Source organism: Mya arenaria, chromosome 13, assembly GCF_026914265.1.
Source record: "Mya arenaria isolate MELC-2E11 chromosome 13, ASM2691426v1".
In the NCBI taxonomy this organism is placed as follows: Eukaryota; Metazoa; Mollusca; class Bivalvia; order Myida; family Myidae; genus Mya; species Mya arenaria.
In genome coordinates this window covers 46,747,796-46,767,276 of record NC_069134.1, presented here as the reverse complement: position 1 = coordinate 46,767,276, position 19,481 = coordinate 46,747,796, and the positions used below count along the sequence as shown (strand labels likewise).

Sequence of the window (19,481 nt, the reverse complement as noted above, 5' to 3'; positions counted from 1 at the left end):
AGACGATAGACTGGATAGGTGAATACCCTATGTAAAATTTAACTGATTTTGACTTGAATCTTTTTTTAATATTTTATCGACTCGCTTATAAGACGGGTCCCCTAATTTGGGGGTATAAATCGGGACCCAATTTCCCCGTCTTATAGTCGAGAAAATACGGTATTTATTTTAATAAATATAGTGGGTGGTAACGTTTTGTCGACTACGGTTACTACGGCATGGTTTGACCCGTTTAAACAGCTGTTTCCTGTGTCACATTGCAATGTTTTCAGGTTATGACACATTTCGATACCAACTATATTCATTTCTTATCGCTTGTATTGTGTATAGTAATTGTTATGGCGTTAACATGTTAAATAATCACATCCTAAAAGGTAAATGTACTATTACGTTCGTTAATTCTTTGTTCTATTCGATTGAAAACCCCGGAAGTACAAATTTAAGAAAGAGTTTAGTTAGCGAATATTATTTGAACTGTTTCCTTAAGGTATGTAAGTTTACACACTCAAATATGTTTTAATATACAATTTTATATACTAGCCAGTATACAAATGACATTTGTCATTACAAATAAGTAGACCTATTGTCAATTACAGTATCCTCTTTGTTTGTTATTGATATGATTTATTAAGTTTTTCATTGCAGGCTATCTTTTGAAAGAAAAGCTCAGTCATCTGAGATGCAGTGTTGCAGCACTGAAAAGCATTGGGTATGACTGTATATCTCAGCGTATAATTAAACCAACTATTGCAAAAACTATGCAAACAGTAATCGGGGAATAGGATTATTATGTCTCCCCCTCTCTGGGGGAGACATATTGTTTTTGCCCTGTCCGTCAGTCCGGTAGTCCGTCAGTCCGTCAGTCCGTCCGTACGTCACACTTCGTTTCCGATCGATAACTGGAAAACCGCATGACCTAGGATCACCAAACTTGGTAGGGAGGTTGGTCATGAGGTGTAGAAGATCCCTATTGTTTTTGGGGTCACTAGGTCAAAGGTCAAGGTCGCGGCGACCCCCAATGTAAAAAACATTTCCGCTCAATATCTTGACAATGGTTTGACCTAGGTTCACCAAACTTGGTAGGGAGGTTGGTCATGAGGTGTAGAAGATCCCTATTGTTTTTGGGGTCACTAGGTCAAAGGTCAAGGTCGCGGCGACCCCCAATGTAAAAAACATTTCCGCTCAATATCTTGAGAATGGTTTGACCTAGGTTCACCAAACTTGGTAGGGAGGTTGGTCGTGAGGTGTAGAGGATCCCTATTGTTTTGGGGTCACTAGGTCAAAGGTCAAGGTCGCGGCGACCCCCAATGTAAAAAACATTTCCGCTCAATATCTTGAGAATGGTTTGACCTAGGTTCACCAAACTTGGTAGGGAGGTTGGTCGTGAGGTGTAGAGGATCCCTATTGTTTTTGGGGTCACTAGGTCAAAGGTCAAGGTCGCGGCGACCCCCAATGTAAAAAACATTTCCGCTCAATATCTTGAGAATGGTTTGACCTAGGTTCACCAAACTTGGTAGGGAGGTTGGTCGTGAGGTGTAGAGGATCCCTATTGTTTTTGGGGTCACTAGGTCAAAGGTCAAGGTCGCGGCGACCCCCAATATAAAAAACATTTCTGCTCAAAATCTTGAGAACGGTTTGACCTAGGTTCACCAAACTTGGTAGGGAGGTTGGTCATGAGGTGTAGAAGATCCCTATTGTTTTTGGGGTCACTAGGTCAAAGGTCAAGGTCGCGGCGACCCCCAATGTAAAAAACATTTCCGCTCAATATCTTGAGAATGGTTTGACCTAGGTTCACCAAACTTGGTAGGGAGGTTGATCATGAGGTTTAGAAAACTCCTATATTTTGGGGGGTCACAAGGTCAAAGGTCAACGTCGCTGTGACCTCTAATGTAAAAAAATATTTCCGTGCAATATCAGGAGAATGCTTTGATCTAGGTTCACCAAACTTTGAAGTGAGGTTGGTCATGATGTCTTGTTGATTTTGCAATCAGTTGGTCAAAGGTCAAGGTCACTGACCTTGAGGTGAAGAACCGGTTTCTGCTCAATAACTCAAGAACGTTTACACCCAGGAACTTCATACTTGGTATGCCAGTTAGTCATGACTAGTTGATGGCCCCTATTGATTTTGGGATCCATCATTGATTATTTCTCACCTACGACCACACAATGGGGGAGACATGCGCTTTTTCAAAAAAGCAATCTCTAGTTATTATATTTTTTAGTGTTTAAGACCCAGTCTTTCAAAAACAGATGCAATTGCCATTATAACATAGTATGAAATAAGAAAATACTTGCTACTGCTTCTTGCAAACTACCGATTTTTTACCAATATATGTAATCTTAATACAAAATATCACTGTCAAGGCAGGCATTTCATTTGAATTTGAGAAATGGCTTTTACAAAACAAATTTGTACTGTAGTGTTTTTTTATCACTTAAGATAAATGTGTACTTTTACAAGAAATATTACCGGTATCAAGAATTGTATTTGAAAAAAATGTAGACCATGTCTTTTTTATTTTACTAACAACTTTCACGTTTTATGGATAATAGTAAAGATTATGTATCTTCTATTTTACAGGTGCCCATCATAGAGTGTTTCTCTTTTCCTGCAATCAGGATACATCAACTGACCTTTGAACTGTGTTTTCCAACTTGGGATTCAAACACATGCAGGATGTAGGAGAAAGTCAGACAAACACCTGTGGCTATATCACTATACTTCTTCAAGTCTTGCTCTATGAGTGATCATGATGTGAAATAAAACAAAATGCAGTCATCTTTTTGTTATATTATGAACAAATAAAATATTTCAAACGTTTTATTAATTCTTTATTTTGAAAAACAGTATGAATAAACATACATGTATACCAATAGACAAACAAATAATTGGCAAAGAATGGGCACAAAAATATGAGAATATTGAAGTTGGAGATTTATTGTTAATATTGATTTTAATGTGACAGAAAATGCCCCAATTTGCCAAAAAGCATTGAATATCAAATGACAATGCTTGGATTTACAAAATTCTGCCCAAATGAGTATAGATCTGTGAGTTGCTGTTTGGTATTTGTTCATAAAAGTCATGATATATAAATCAAAGTTTAAAAAAAAATGTTACAAACATAAAACAGTGGAGGATCTGATGTTATGTTGAACTGATATACTTGTATAAGCTATATAAACTGTATATGAGCAGATTCTTATGGAAATATGAGCTTTTAAGTATTACTTTATTCCAAAATGGTGACCTAGAAGGTTTAGTTCCTTGTATTGGTCAATGTTATATTGTTCACTTAACAGCTTGAGGTAAATGCAAGATATAATACAGTCAAGTTCAGAAACTGCTCAACAATAAACCCTTCCTCTCAATATGGTGTATATTTGTGGGAAGTTATATCAAATCCTTCAAAAGGTTAAAGAGACATGGAGCAGACACAATTTGTTACAGACGGACAGACAGACAACTGGAGCTAAAAGAATTAGTCTATTTCAGGAGGAGACATACTTAGCCAAATGGTTCTTGAGAAAAAGTCATTAAAAATATTTTATAAAAAGTACAATAAAACAGGCAGTGATAAAAGTTAACATGAACACTAACTTAGGCTTAGATGAGCTGGATGAAAAATGTCTTAAACAAAATAATTGAGAAGTTGCCCAAAATGTTACAGCTACATGTAAGAAATGAGCCAAGTATCAACAAGAGATGTTTGTCAAACATTATGCCCCGCCCCCTGAGCGCCATGTTGTCAGGATTATATGAACAATTGAATGTAATAAGCATGGACCGAGATGACCGCTGATTAGTCACTGACATTGGATGCCGTTGAGGCAGTTTTAAGATTATGACCATTCAAAGTGTGAGGATAGAGTGACTCTATGACCTCAAAATCCATATGAGTCATCAGCTGGTCTACAAAAATCTAAATGTCAAGTTTGAGGGACATGGGTTCAGGCATTGCCATGTTATCACACAGCAGTGTTCAACACTAACGGGGTCTCGGGATCCCGAGGACACCAATTTTTCGGGAGGAACACCTGAACTTCAAAGTCCGGTATTCCGTCGGGACAGTTAAATTTTGACCGATAAAAGGTAAATATCAATAAATAAATAGCGTTTCATGAATTAATTACCTAAATTTGGGTCCCCCTAACTTTCTTGACAGTGCATGTAAAAAAGATATTAATATTAATACGTCGCACACACTAAAGCGAAAGTATGGCTGACCTTTTCACTATAATTACGTCATGAATCTATAAATAAACAAGTCATTTCACAGTGCGCATGTTGGTTAACGCTTCCGCTTTGTTGTTTACATTATCAACAAGGTCAGAGGTGACGGACTTTAATAATCGGTACAATAATTATGGTGTCAGAGGTGACGGACTGTTATAATCGGTACAATAATTATGGTGAACTAGTTTGCTCATGTGTCAGAACCGCCCAAAAAGATGCCAAAACTGCTGACTTTGATGCCTTAATGATGTGACCATCGAGTTGTTACAGTAACATTTACGGCACAAAAGACTGGCATCCTACGGAACTAGTTTACTGGGAAGCCATCCTACTATTCAGCATTCTTTGTTTTATGCCTTGATCAAAACATTATAGAAATAAAATTCCCAAAGTTTTATTATATATCTTCAATCAATGGATAAAAAAATTATGACATTTTGGCGCGAAAATAAACATACACTATTTTCCAGTTGTCTGCTCTTCCAGTATGCACTACACTTGTTGGACAGTCTGATTGATTCACAAGCCAGATGTAATATTTCTACTGTTTTTCAATCAAAAGCAATGACATCTGACAAGACCCTGAACCATGGCATTTTTAATGCGTATTTTCCGAAAATCTAAACATAGTAACAACATCAAGTTTTTGTTTACATTGTACCCATTGTGTGACTACCACTTTTGAACCAAATCTACCGACTTAAGACCCATATCTTTCTCTCTGCCATTGCCAGAGGTTCACATGGGTGACATTGTGCTATAACTAACTTGTCATTGCATGCTGTTGAAAACATGTATAATATGGTGTATACTTAAAAAGTAAAAGGCACTGGATTTGTTCAATTTAATATTAAAACAGGCTCATTAATGAAAAAAAATGTAAAAAATGGAAGGCACTCTTAATTTCAGGAAGGGACACCTGATTTCAGATGTTGGTGTCCCTTAGGGATCCCTTGGGAAAATGGTTTGTGTCGACCCCTGCACAGACAAGCTTTTTTCAATCAATGTCACTGTGACCTTGACGTTTGACCCGATGACCCTAAAATGAAAGGGACTCATCTACAGGCCAGACACAACTCCAAGTCAGGTTTGAGGGCCATGGGTACAGGCATTGTCAAGTTATCACTCGAAACATTTTCGCATTCAAGGTCACTGTGAACTTGACCTTTGACCCAATGACTCCTAAAATCAATAAGTGTCATCTCCTTGTCAGAACCAACTTCCATGTCAAGTTTGATGATCAAAGGTTCAGGCATTGTTGAGATATCCCTGAGAGAGGATTTGTTATCTTTTTGCATTAAAGGTTATTGTGACCTTGACCTTGGCTTGATGACCCTCAAAGTCAAGAGGGGTCATCTACTGGTCAGGCGGAACCTTTATGTCAAGTTTGATGACGATTCAGACTGAATGGCATGATTGGTCCAGGAATTGTCGAGTTTGCTTTCAAGATCACCTTGACCTTTGACCCCTAAAATCAATAGGGGTCATCTACTGGTAAGGCCCAACCTCCGAGTCAAGTTTGAGGGCCATGGGGTCAGGCATTGTTGATTTATCACTTGGACAACCTTTTACCATTCAAGGTCACTGTGACCTTGATCTTTGGCTCGATGATCCCCAAAACCAATAGGGGTCATCCACTGGTGAGGCCCAACTTCCATATCAAGTTTGATGACGAAAGGTCTAGGCATTGTTGAGTTATCACTCGGACAAGCTTTAAAATTAATTTACCATTCAAGGTCACTGTGACCTTGACCTTTGACCCGATGAGCCCAAAAATCATCTACTGGTCAGGCCCAACCTTCATGTCAAGTTTGATGACCATACGTCCAGGAATTGTTGAGTTATCACTCGGACAAGCTTTGGTCTACAGACGGTAGACGGTACTGACCGACCGACTGACATGTGCAAAGCAATATACCCCTCTTCTTCGAAGGGGCGCATAATAAAAAATGTCTTATTATGCACAGCAGTATTGACATTGACAGAGACATTTTTCCTTTGAAGTAGCTGAGTCCTTGGATGACATAACAGTGTAGTATGTTGGTTATAATATTTGTTTCCTTTTTAAAAGATATGCCAGCATGTATAAAGATGGTCTCTTCTTCCTGTATAGAGTCAACATCAAAGTCCACAGTAAATAGATTCATGTGAGTTGCACGAAGACAGAAGTTTAAACAATTTACAATGTTGAACTGATGTAAATAGTTGCTCAGATCACAGCAAGGGTAAACTGAATCAGAATGAATCCATTGAAGGTGTTGAAACAGTTTCTGTTTGAAGGCTGTTCAACTCAAGCACAATCCTTTGATATGAGATGGTGGCATAAACTGTTTTGTGAATTCTGTCCTTGAAAAGTCTTTGTTAGTCTCAAGTATCACCTTGAAAAACAGTTAAGATGAATTTTGTAGAGATTGGAAAGTCTATTGCTCTTTCGGTAACTTTCATTCTAGGTTCTGAAGTATTTGTGACATGGCGCTGAGTCTCTGAAACGAAAAACAAAAATTATTTAAGAGCAAAAAAAAACAATGATGAAAAAAAAATGAGTTCATATACAAAATATTTTAAATATACACCTTTTAACAGTCACAGAATATTTCACAGAGCCACTTGTAAAATACGTATAATAAAACATCAGTTGTTTTCTCAGTTAGATAAAGGGCACAGCTCAAAATCTCTTAAAGCCGAATTTATAGACCTAATAATTAGGACCAATACATCATATACAAATATAATACAATAACATTAGTGTATTGTCTCTGACATGACAGACGGCTATAATGATACCTTGAATTTGGTTCTTTGACAACAGACTTATCTGCTAGAAATCATTAAAAACCCTTTTATTTCATTTGTTTTCTTTAAGGCTGCACTCTTACAGATTAAGTTTTGATAAATTTTATCTTTTGTCCAAGAATGAGCAAATTTAGTGTAAACATCTGAAAACCAGCGATGCAAGAATGCTGACAAAAGATTTTATCGCAGTTTTTCATATTTCTGTCGCAAATTAATGTTTTTGAAAAATGCATAAAACATCAATTTTTGAAAATAAATATGAAAACTTGCAATGTGATTTTTTCAGCAGTCTTATATCACTTGTTTCTATGCATTTTTACATGCAATGTTACAAATATACAGTATCCAGTGATGTGGATCATTCCATATATATGCTGCACATCTTTAATATTATAATTATAGAATGTGCATCAAACTATATGCATGATAAGCTTAAAAGTTTGTATTAAATTGAGATTTGGTAAAAAAAAATGCTACAAACTGACTGTAAATACATACATAATGCACAATTTCCACTTGATTCGCTCTTGCGGTGTATTTACTTTTATCTTGCTTATAAATAAAACAAGTAAACCGGAAATATGGAAATTTAGTTACCTATCCAGAAACCTGCAGTTCTGTGTAACAATCCGTCCCGCCTAGTTACCAGAATCTTGGATCCATTTCAAGATCTGAAATAAAAAATGAATAATCTATTTATTTATAAACAGGCTGTTTTCTTTCTGAAGCTTAAAAGATGGTTGACATTTTTCTTTAAATGCAAGGTGGTTTCTGTTTTAATAAAGCCATTGCTTGAGCTCAAGTAGTCATCAGTCGTGGGGTTCAAGATCTCAACCTGTCCCACTTTTGCACCCAGGTTTACCGTACTAATATTATACCGTTCATGAGTGTGTCCTAGTACTAACCCATAAAGGTCAGATTGTTTGCAAATTAAGTTATCAGGAACAGTTTGTCGAGCTGGTTGAACAATTCAACTGCAAGCTTTAAGTTATTTTAAGTTCTAAAGGCCTGTGATCCAAGTTGATAGAGCACAAACTTGCAAACAGGGAGCCCCCAGTCCAAGTCCCATTACTAGCTGCAATGTTTTCAGAACCACAAGAAAATTGAAAAAAATGTAGTATGGGACAAACAAGTCTCCCAACTGTGACCAATAGAGCTTATGCTTACCTTCTGGCTGCTCTGGATATTTTAAAAAATACTTTTTGACCCATCCCACCCCCCGCATCCCCACCCCCAGGCAACTTTTAAATTTATAAGCTTCAATGTTGATTTAGAATTTCTGAACACTATTAGAGACATGATAATCTTGTAAATATAAGTCAAAGCAAGTTATTGAAAAATGATAAAAACTTTGACAGATGAAATGACAAATCAGTGTAATTACTGTCATAAAATCAGTCTGTTTTTAGCTTGTTTGTTTAAAATTCATATACCATGAGTCTAATGGTTGGATAGTATTTCAGTCTATATTCCAGTGTTCTTATCACAACAAAACTCTTGAAATGCATCGAAATAAGAGCATTTTGTTTTTCAAAACATTTTGACAGTTGGCGCGAGGTTGCGTCCCCTGAAAATTTAGTCAAAACGGCGTCTTAACGATTTGTTAATTTACTCACCGGGTTGCAGATTCCACAGAGTCGTCTTCTGTCTTGAAATTGGCGGTTAGTTTTGTTTAAATACGCCATAATAAATGAAAGATCGCCAATATAGAATATTTCTGTTGTTGTGGCGGCCATTTTATAGTCTACGAAGTTCGTACGCCACCCTAAGAGCTTTCGTAGAAATTTTCGTAGATCTACGAAGATACAGGTGCTTGTTCGTACGAAATTCTTAATTAAACGGCTAAACAGCCTGAGATACATCGTACAAAGTTCGTAAGCAAAACAGACTTCATACGAAGTTTAATAAAACTGGCCACTATTCTAGTAGAGCTTGGAGTCCGGATTTATTCTAGCAAGTAATTTGGTTGGTGCCAAAAAAAGGAAAAAGTCCAATGTCATTAAATGTAACGGTCAGCTCGCGCAGGAAAAAATCAAGATAAAATAAATCATGCATTCTTAAGTAATGTGTTTTAAACATATCCTTTGTGCTTTAGAATTATAGGTTTATTGCATAATTATTAATGTTCTTGTAAGCTATTGAATATTACTGGTGTTTTAAGCATTGAAAAACCGCACTCTTTCTTCGACCGAGACAGGCGGTAAATCGGTTTGTAACTTTTCAGCCGATTGCCCCTACTATGAACGCTGCCCTGAGCGGGCACCGTCCAAAAACCTGTTTGGTACTGAATAAATTTAGTTAGGGTTTACATATTGTGAACAAACTTGGTATGTAGAAAGAGTTTAAGGAGAACTTATATGGGATTGCATTTGGGGCCCCTAGGGCTAAGATCATGTTCACTGTTACTTAAAATAAAAAAAACTGTTAAAACTGAATCTCACAACGAAGGCTAAATTTCTTCTGGCAATCATTGAAAACCTGGTCTTTTCTCATTGCGGTGTTTCTTGTATATTTTTTAATTTGTCTTTTTTTAATGGCTTTTGACAGGTACATATTTAAAAAAAATTATAACATCATTATTGTTTTTCATTTCTAAGACAAAGTGGTGTATAGTCCAGCACGATGTCCTATGACAGTTCTTGTTAAAGTTACAATGAATTAGCTTCTCATCCACATTCATTAAACTATACATTTTAGGGTATATGACCTGTCAATATTAAGTGTCATTGCAAAGTTGAGGATTAACTGATCATACATGTATTTGTACTTTCACTTTACTTAATTAGCTGTTCAATGTGCAGAACAGATCTTCTAGAGGAGCAGCAAGTCCACAGAGTTTCAAGCAGTGCACCTTTTTGTTCGGCTGAGCTGTTGAAGAATATAAAGCTGAGATAACCTTAGACTAAGCCTTATTTGTGAAAGAGATCCAAAGGACTGGGTCAAATTCCAAATCATTCACTTAGTTGTTCATGTGTATACTTATATTCATATGATTGAATGAAAAGGACCAAATATGTAAAAATATTGTTCTTAAGTTTCTAGTCAAGTTAGATAAAAAAAAACCAGTTGATACATTATTTTATTTTGCTGGGATTAAGTGATATTGCAATCAAACTTTTGTCTTTAGTTGCAAAACAATGAACAGTTTTATTTATTCTGTATAAAACATTTGTAGTTGTATTGAATCTTAAAGGGACTGTACTCCATATGATGAAATAGCGAAGAAAAAAAAGAAAAAGAAAAAAATGGTCGAAAACTGACATAAACTTCATATCGATGTGTAACATGCATTGAATCTAACTTACTGAAGTATGACATAGTTTACAATGAATTTATGTTTCGAAGTTTTTTCCATAAAAAAAAAGTTACTAGGTATGTCTACCTAGTAGAATTTATTCCTTATGCATGATTGGCTAGTCTATGTTATCACGGGATATTACCAAGTTAGGTTTATAGCTAAAATATTCCAACTGTTTAGAGTAAGCCTTCGTAGCCCAGTGGATACAACACTGGACTGCAATTTTGGCGACACCGGTCCGAGTCGATTTTTTTTTTACATTTTGGCATTTTTTTTACAATTATGATATCAAAGAGTAAAACATTTTATTAAATAATTGTCCTGAGATTTGTTACAGAAAAAAACTTTTTTTCGTGCCAATCTGGTGTACAGTCCCTTTAAAATAAACATCTGCAAGATGATTTTGAAACAAAAAAGATCATGTAAAACTGTTGTCATGGTAACAATTCTTATCATGATTAAAAACACTATGGTAGCGCATGACTATTAATATTGTTTTTAGACTGTAGTCCACTAGGCCTGTTCTAAATGAAATTATAATATTTCATATTATCCGGTATCAGTTTTATTGATCGTTGTTTTTCATATATCAATATAGTTTTTGGCTTGACTATTTGAAGAATAAGGAGGGCGATACTATTCGCCCCAGCGTCAGCGTCAGGTTAAGTTTTAGGGCAAGTTGGGATTTTCACTTATGAGTCCAATACCCTTCATTCAATTCCCTTAATACTTCACACAGTTGTTCAGGGCCATCACATAATTAGATTAGATAACTCCATATAATCCTTAATACAATTTATGGCCCCTGATTGACTTAGGAACTTAGGTTAAAGTTTTAGGGCAAGTTTGGATTTTTATAAAGAAAACTTCTATACTCTTCATTCAGTTGGCTCAATACTTCGAACAATTAATGACAACCATCTTACAATAGATTACATAGCTCCATTTTAACCCTAAATACCAATTATGGCCCTTGATATTTTTTATTGATTTTTTTTAATTTTCTTTTTATTTCTTTTGACAAGTACATTTTTATATTCTTAACCAGATTTTCACAAAGGGAAAACATGTTATAAGAATGTCTTAAATTGTGTTGGGCGAGCTGGGAGGGCAGCGTCAAAGTCACCTTATGTATCGAATATTTTTAACTAGATTTGACATCTATTGACCAAACTTATGAAGAGTTGATGGAGACCTTTCATGGGATTGCGTTTGAGGCCCATATGATCAAGGTCAAAGCTACTGTTAATAGAAAAATGATTGGTATTGAATAACTTATGTAAGGGTTGACATGTTGCGAGCAAACTTGGTATATATAAAGAGTTTATAGAGACCTTTCATGAGATTGTGTTTTGGGCCCAGCTGAGAGTTCTGGTTACTGTTTACTTTTAATTTGATTTTTATTGCTTTTGACAGGCACACAACATCATTATTGTATTCACTTCTAAGTCAAAGTAGCGAAGTTGATCGGCTGTCTTACGACAGCTCTTGTTATGTTTTAAATAGCCTTAAATCTGCTCTTACTTGACAATTTATTAATAAGATTGTTAGTAGTGTACTTACATGAAATAACTGGTTATGTGACTGTGTTGCATCAAACCATTTATTCGTGAAGTTACATACTAACAACCCTTAACCATTTCTAAATGCATATTATACACTTTTACAATTAAAATCAAAGTGCTTTAAAGCTGTACTCTCACAGATTGAACGTTTTGACAACTTTTTTATTTTTTGTCTTGGAACGAACCAATTTTGGCGAAAATCCATAGAAACCAGTTACATAAGACTGCTGACCAAAAATCTGATCGCAGATTGTTATATTTAAGTACAAAGATTGATGTTTTATGCATTTTTCTTAAATCGTTTAAGCCATAAAACATTAATTTTCGAAAGGAAATATGAAAATCTACGATCTGATTTGTTGTCAGCAACCTTATATCATTGGTGTGCTGATATTTACGCAAAAATTTGCACTTTCCAAGACAAAAAATAAAAAAGTTGTTAAAATGGTCAATCTGTGAGAGTGCAGCTTTAAGCTTTGATAGGTTTTCAGCCTGCTACAATTTGTGAGTATAGTCATGTAATGCCCAATGGAATGCAAAGTGTGTGAAGATTTCTCAGTTTGTCTCAGTAATTTCAGTGTCTTGAGCATTTTGCATTTGTATTTTTAAACCACTGATGTAAATCTGTTCAATTTGTCCACAAGTTATATAGGTTGAGGGCAATATTCAGATGCATCAATACATACAGGCAAGATATTATATGGATGATGGGATCGAGAGGAATTTTGCACAATGATCCTGTCATTGTAGAAAGAGACCTTCAACATAAACTCTATTTACATGGCCATTGCATTTTGCAGAATGAATTTGGTTTAGGGGCATTCTCTGGTAGTAAATTTAGTATGACTCAGTCATGTTTTAAGAGTATTTACTAAAAAATGCCTAATATCTTTTTAATGACGGATACAACAGTTTCAGCAATTTTTTAGCTCGATTATTCGAAGAATATGGAGAGCTATACTACTCACCCAAGCGTCAGCGTGGGCGTCGGCGTCACACCTTGGTTAAGGTTTTGCGTGCAAGCACACAGGTTAATATCTCAGCAACTACTTGAGGTATTGCATTGAGACTTGATACAATGGTACTTAACCATCCAACCTACTTAATTAACCAAGTCAGATAACTCTAGTTTGCATTTAATTAAAAAAAATAGGCCTTTATTTTTCTACTTGGAAATTCTGATTAAGGTTTTGAGTGCAAGCACACATAGGTTATTCTTGCATATCTAACGTGTGTTTCCAGTCATGTGACCAGTCCTGGAAAAACCCATCTAACAAACCCCATGTAAGATGAGTCACGTGCAACAACGCGCCACTTCTTATTTCATTTATTGTATGGTTTATGAAAAATATATTATGCCAGTTTAATAAAGCGCAATCAAATATATATGTTAGCAAGACTTTTAATAATAATTGAAAATAAATAATCGTAAAAAACCCCACTATTTTTAGTTATTTAAAATTACTGCGCTCTATGGCATCAGTTACAAGATCGCACGCGCTTTTTGGTGTAATTGTACAAAAGTTCGTTTTCTACGTGTTTTTTCCACAAATTGATAAATTTAGATACGCAAGAAAAAATATCAATCATGTTTTTCCAGTCCGGATAAAAAAATCCGATCCTCAGGCCCGCTGCGCGGCTTACACACGTGCCCTCGGGTAGGATTTTTCCATCAGTACCGGAAACACATGATAGATACTTATAATATCTCAGCAACTACTTCAAGTATTTTATTCAGACTTGATTCAATGGTACTCAACCATCCAACCTACTTAATTAACCAAGTTAGATAACTCTTGTTTGCATTTAATGCAAATAATTGACCTTTATTATTCGATTTAGAAATTCTGGTAAAGGTTTTGTGTGCAAGCACACATTATTTTAATATCAAAGCAACTGCTAGATGAATTGCATTGAGACTTGATACAATGGTACTGAACCATCCAACCTACTTAATTAACCATGTAAGATAACTCTAGTTTCATTTAATGCAAATAATTGCCCTTTATTATTCGACATAGAAATTCTGGTTAAGGTTTTGCGTGTAAGCACACATAGGTTCATTTCTCAGCAACTACTCGATGTATTGCATTGAGACTTTATAGAATGGTATTCAACCACTCAATGTAATTGAATAACCAAGATATATAACTGTATTTTGCAAATAATTACCCTTTACTATTAGACTTTCTGTTTGAAATTTTCCATGTAACCACATGTTAATATCTCAGCACATCATGAATTGCATTGAAATCTAATCTAACAGTGATCCATACATGTTTCCAAAACTTTTCAATCCTTACACTGAAAAGCGGCAGAATAGTCTCTGTGACAGCTCTTGTTTTTAAAGTATTTGCAAAGGAACTCATGAGCATGCATATACTATCTTTAGATGTTCATGTTAATTTGTTTTACAATAACATGACTATACTCACAAAAGGCAGGCCGAAACCTTTGAATGCTTTCATTTTACCTGAGATAAAATACTTTTTGATTCTGCATTAAATTTTGATATTAAGGCATGCTTTAGTCATAGCATAATACATTCATAACATTTCAATACTGTTACCATCGTGTACACTTTAATACTGAAAAAATGAATAAAAAATGTTTGTTGACACAGCTGCTAACACAAAAATTTAAAAAGCATGCTATATGTTTAGATAGAATGTGTAGGCTAGAACGGTGTATATAACCACAGCAATTTTTGTTTTAATATCTTGAGCGTTTTAGCAATTTTAGTATGGATACACAATCATTTTAAGCTATTTGTTCGGTTAATTTATGGTGCTCATGATTATATAATTTTCTTTTTCAAACTCTTGCACATCTGAAATAAATTCAATAAATTTTGTAAAATAATCCTGCTATGAAAATTGTGACCTTTTAGATACAGCGTTTTAGTGACTTATGTCATAGACGCTGTTTTACCATTAAATGATATCATATAGTAAATTAACACTGCTTTATCTTCTAAAGATTTGCAACAAAAAAGCCTTGAGCTGTTTTGGTTTTATGATTTGGTAGCCATAGCAACATATTTTCATTGATTAATATTTTTTGATGTCAGGACACTCTAATCTCGATTCAAAATTGTGAGTGTGTATTTTAAAATATTTGTAATAGAATATACAACATCATACTTTTTGAAGCAATTTCATGTTATTTTCCATGTACCCTAGTTAGACAAAATTTGTCTTAGCAAAACTAATTATTTGAGATATTCAGATTTTTTCCCGCTGAAAGGCTCCCAGGACATGAGCTTAGAGTTTAGTTAAAACTAAGATTTTTCCACCTTTTGACCCCTTTTACAGGCGTTGTCACAGATCATGATTCATTCTTCATATAAGTATTCAATAGTGCATAAATTTTGAAAATAAATTTTGAAAACATATTTAGCTAATAATGTTTAACGAACTTTGTAAGTTCAATAATTTATACAAATAACTACAGGGACAAGCCCAGGCCCAGGTTCTACATACACTTAAACAAGATATGCACAATATGCAAAACAAAACAGACAGACCATTATAATGCATCGTAATATATCAAGACAATTTGAGCAAATTTTTAGTAATTTTATGCCAAAACTTATCTGGCATAAAAAATTATCAATTTCATGAGTCTTAAAATATTCAAATTCATTATAAAGAGGTAAAATGAGCAGGTTTCAACCAAAACTTATTCTCTTGAACACTGTTTTCAGGTCGGCACAATGCATGAGAGACTTCCCAAACATATTCCATTTACAATTCTGTCCGGTGACAAAGGTTTCCTGGAGGTGGAGCGCCAGATGAGAAACGAGGAGCGCAAAGCCAGCGTCCTTGATCCACACAGTGCAGCCAAGTTCTCAAATGAGATGATTTACATGCTCATCTGCAGTATTACTGACAATTAAGGTTGTTTCCTAAAGGGTTATATTTAAACAGTTGGTAAAAAAACTGACCTAAAATTATATTACCACCAGAAAACTAATTTAAAGTTACTTTTTTCTTCAATTTCTTTTAATTTCTGAAAGTTGTTTAAAGTAGGTAGATCTTCAATTTTCACAAACCTCAATCTGAAATTTTATTTTTAAATTACTTTAATGCAATATTTAAGTGTTTCAATACTTTCCTTTGACTTATTTTCTTTTTGACTTCATTTAATATACTTAGTATATCATTTTTGTATCATGATGGCTTTTCTTAATTTTCACTGATGCTGATGTCATGCCATTTGTACAGCCTCTAGATTTTTTTCTCTTTCAATTTAACATACCAGGAGTAATGCATTTACAACTTTGGTTTTGTAATAACATTTTTCAAGAAATAAAAAAGGAAATTTAATAAACATAGTTACTGAAGTTTTTCTCTTCTGTGTTTTAGTTCACCTGAGCACAAAGTGCTCAAGGTGAGCTTTTGAGATTGGTCTATGTCCGGCGTCTGTTGTCAACAATTGTGACTCCTTAACTGCCTGGCCAATTTTTATGAAACATCATTTAAATTTGTTCAAAGAAATGAACTCCATGCAAAACTTTGGTTGCCATGGCAACTGAAAGGAAAAACTTTTTGACATAAACCATGAAGCCAAGAGCCTCGATATTTGGTGTGTTACATTGTTCATTGGTCCTCTACCAAGTTTGTTCAAATTATGCCACAGAGGTCAAAACCAGCCCCACCCTGGGGGTGACAAGTTTCTTGAATACTTATATAGGGAAATCTTTGGAAATCTTATTGTCTGAAACTGCAAGGCCAAAACTGTTGATATTTTGTTTGTAGCATCATGTAGTACATGTAGGCCTCCACAAAGTTTGTTTAAATTATGCACCTGTGGACAAAACTGGCCACATCCTGGGCCAGCGTCTTGTTTTTATTTAGAAAACGTTTCCTCAAAATGTATTGAGTCAATTTTATTGAAACTTCACTGGAAGGTTCATTGGGTGACCATCTACAAAAATACAACAGGGCATCTTGATTGACCTACAACAGAAGCAAAAAAGTGGAAGACTTGCCTAAGATACAGGAAAATCATTCATACATACTTAAACTTTTCCTGGTTTAATTTTAAAACAAATAGTTTGATGCTGAGTGAAATTCCATATTTTGACCTTCAAATTACAGGTCTGACATCAGCTACTTCCTACACATTTATACCAAATCTTCAGAGCTCATGAAACTAGCAGATAACATCTTTTATGATGCATATACCTTAATATTTATGAATCCATCAGCATAAGCCCAAATGGTGACATAGGTCACATTTCTGTGACTGTTCTTGTTTGCTTCTAAAGAAATACTTAATAGTTATTCCAAAACAAAGTTTGATGCTGGATTCCTGAGAACTATATTCTCTGTCAAAAGTCAATTTTACTTTTATATCAAATACAAAAAAAAAATATGAAAATAATGTTGACCCGATTAAACATGTTTATAACAAGTAAATGGAAAACATTTGTAAAATAAAGCAAAAACATTGATTCTGAAACATTATATACCATAATAGTCTCTGTTTAAAGCTGCACAGATCGACCATTTGGACAACTTTTCTATTTTTGACTTGGGAATGGGCCAATCTTTGTGTAAATGTCTGGAAAACAGTAAGATAAGATCGCAGTTTTTAGCTGGATTTTTCAACAAAAAATTACGGGTTATAGAATGGTGAAAAACGGGTAGGCGTTAACAATTCTGCATTAAAGTTTTCATTTTATGTAATAAAATCAAGAGTTTTTATCCAATGGTTATCAAACTTGGTCAGACTATTTGTTAGCATGTTATCTTGAATATGGGTCATCTCGGGTCAAAAACTAGGTCAAACATTAGAAGAAATATTTCACGGTAATAAATTCAACAATTTTTATCAAATCTTGATGAAACATGGTCAGAATGCTTTTCTGCATAATATCTTGCATATTTTTTAATATTGGTCATCCCGGGTCAAAATCTAGGTCACTAGGTCAAATCTTAGGAAAAATATTTCCACATCATAAATACAACATTTTATCCCCCGCCAAATCGAAGATTTCGGGAGGAGGATATTGTTTTGGCGTTGTCCGTCTGTCATTCCGTCCGTCTGGTACCATATCTTGGTAGACATTGATCAGAAAATGTTCAAACATGGTCAGAATGTTCCCCTTGATCAAATCTCAACCGCTATTAAAAGTGGGTCACATGGGGTCGAAATCTAGGTCACTAGGTCAAATCTTAGAAAAATCTTTGAACATACTAAAGGCATTATACATGGTCATATATTCATGAAACTGGGTCACATATGATCGAAAATTAGGTCACTAGGTCAAAACTTAGAAAAACCTTGTCCAGAACCATATCATGGTAATGATTAGTCAAGTTATGTTTAAAATTTGTCATGATGTACCCCTTGAAGAAATACGGACCACTTAAAAAAGTGGGTCACATGGGGTCAAAAACTAGGTCACAAGGGCAAATCTTAGTAAAATCTTTGGAACATACTAGAGGCATTATACATGGTCAAATATTCATGACACTTAATCAGAATGTTTTCCTTGATGAACTCTTGGTCGTAAATAAAACTGGGTCACATGATCGAGAATTAGGTCACTAGGTCAAATCTTAGAAAAATCTTGTCCGAAACCATATCATGGTAATGATTGGTCAAGTTATGTTAAAAATTTGTCATGATGTACCCCTTCATGAAAATGGACCACTTAAAAAAGTGGGTCACATGGGGTCAAAAACTACGGTAAATGACTTGGTATTAGATGCAGTTTTTTCCTCAGATTTCAACATAAAAATGCCTGCGTCTAATTACCAGTAACAAGCTTTTGAACTTTTAACAAGCCTTTTGAACTTTTTTTCTGTGGTCGATTTCAGGCTGAGCGTTTGTTTAGACTAATGTAGAAAGGGATGTTACTCGCGTCATATTGATGAGTATATATGGGTTAAAATTGCAGTTGAAGATCGGGATATGGTATATTAAAAAAAAAAAATTGTATGATTAAAATTATTCAATATCATTTTGAATATAACAATAATTAAACATGCAAATATAAAAAGAAGCAAAGCTGTACACTGTCAAATTTTTTTGTCAGTTGTACAATAAGGTGTGAAAAACTCCCACTGCCTTTAAGCTGTTTAACATACCAATACAAACTGTTGTGATAATGGTCTTGTTTTTTCGCACTTTGCCACGTTCTTTATTCATTTCTGTAGGTGTTGACATTTTGAGAACAAACCCGTACAATATAAGGTTTTTGCATTACTGAACTTTATATTCTCAACAGATTATTGTTTACGATATACTGTCAGAAAGAAATCTTACAAATTATCATACAAGGTACTTTTCAGTGCCATCCAGATACAAATTTTAAATAATGTGTTATGTTTTTATTTAACATGAAACGAATAAACAATGAAACATATTTTGCTTTGTATTAGTATTGTATGGATTTAAAAATAACCATCGCTTTTCACGAAAAAATAATTTTCGTTACTGTCAACAAACTGTCAACAAACGGCCGATCGCGGCAGATGATTTTGAATTTTTTTTTCTATGCGTCCTTTAACCCAAAACATAGATTAAAAGTTTTTTCCTCGGAATTTTTACAATTTTTTTAGCCTGCGTCTTATAC

The 19,481-nt window shown here is 34.6% G+C and overlaps 1 protein-coding gene across 1 annotated transcript in view; it reads left to right on the top strand.

Annotated features, from left to right (window-relative positions):
- The window catches only part of LOC128213369 (E3 SUMO-protein ligase ZNF451-like), a 148,747-nt gene extending 129,496 nt beyond the window's left edge, over positions 1-19,251 (top strand). The window contains exon 9 of the mRNA XM_052919015.1: positions 15,600-19,251. Coding sequence (XP_052774975.1) covers positions 15,600-15,791 — 192 coding nt within the window. The 3' untranslated portion in view covers positions 15,792-19,251. The remainder of the gene's footprint in view (positions 1-15,599) is intronic.
- The last annotated feature ends 230 nt before the right edge of the window (positions 19,252-19,481 follow it).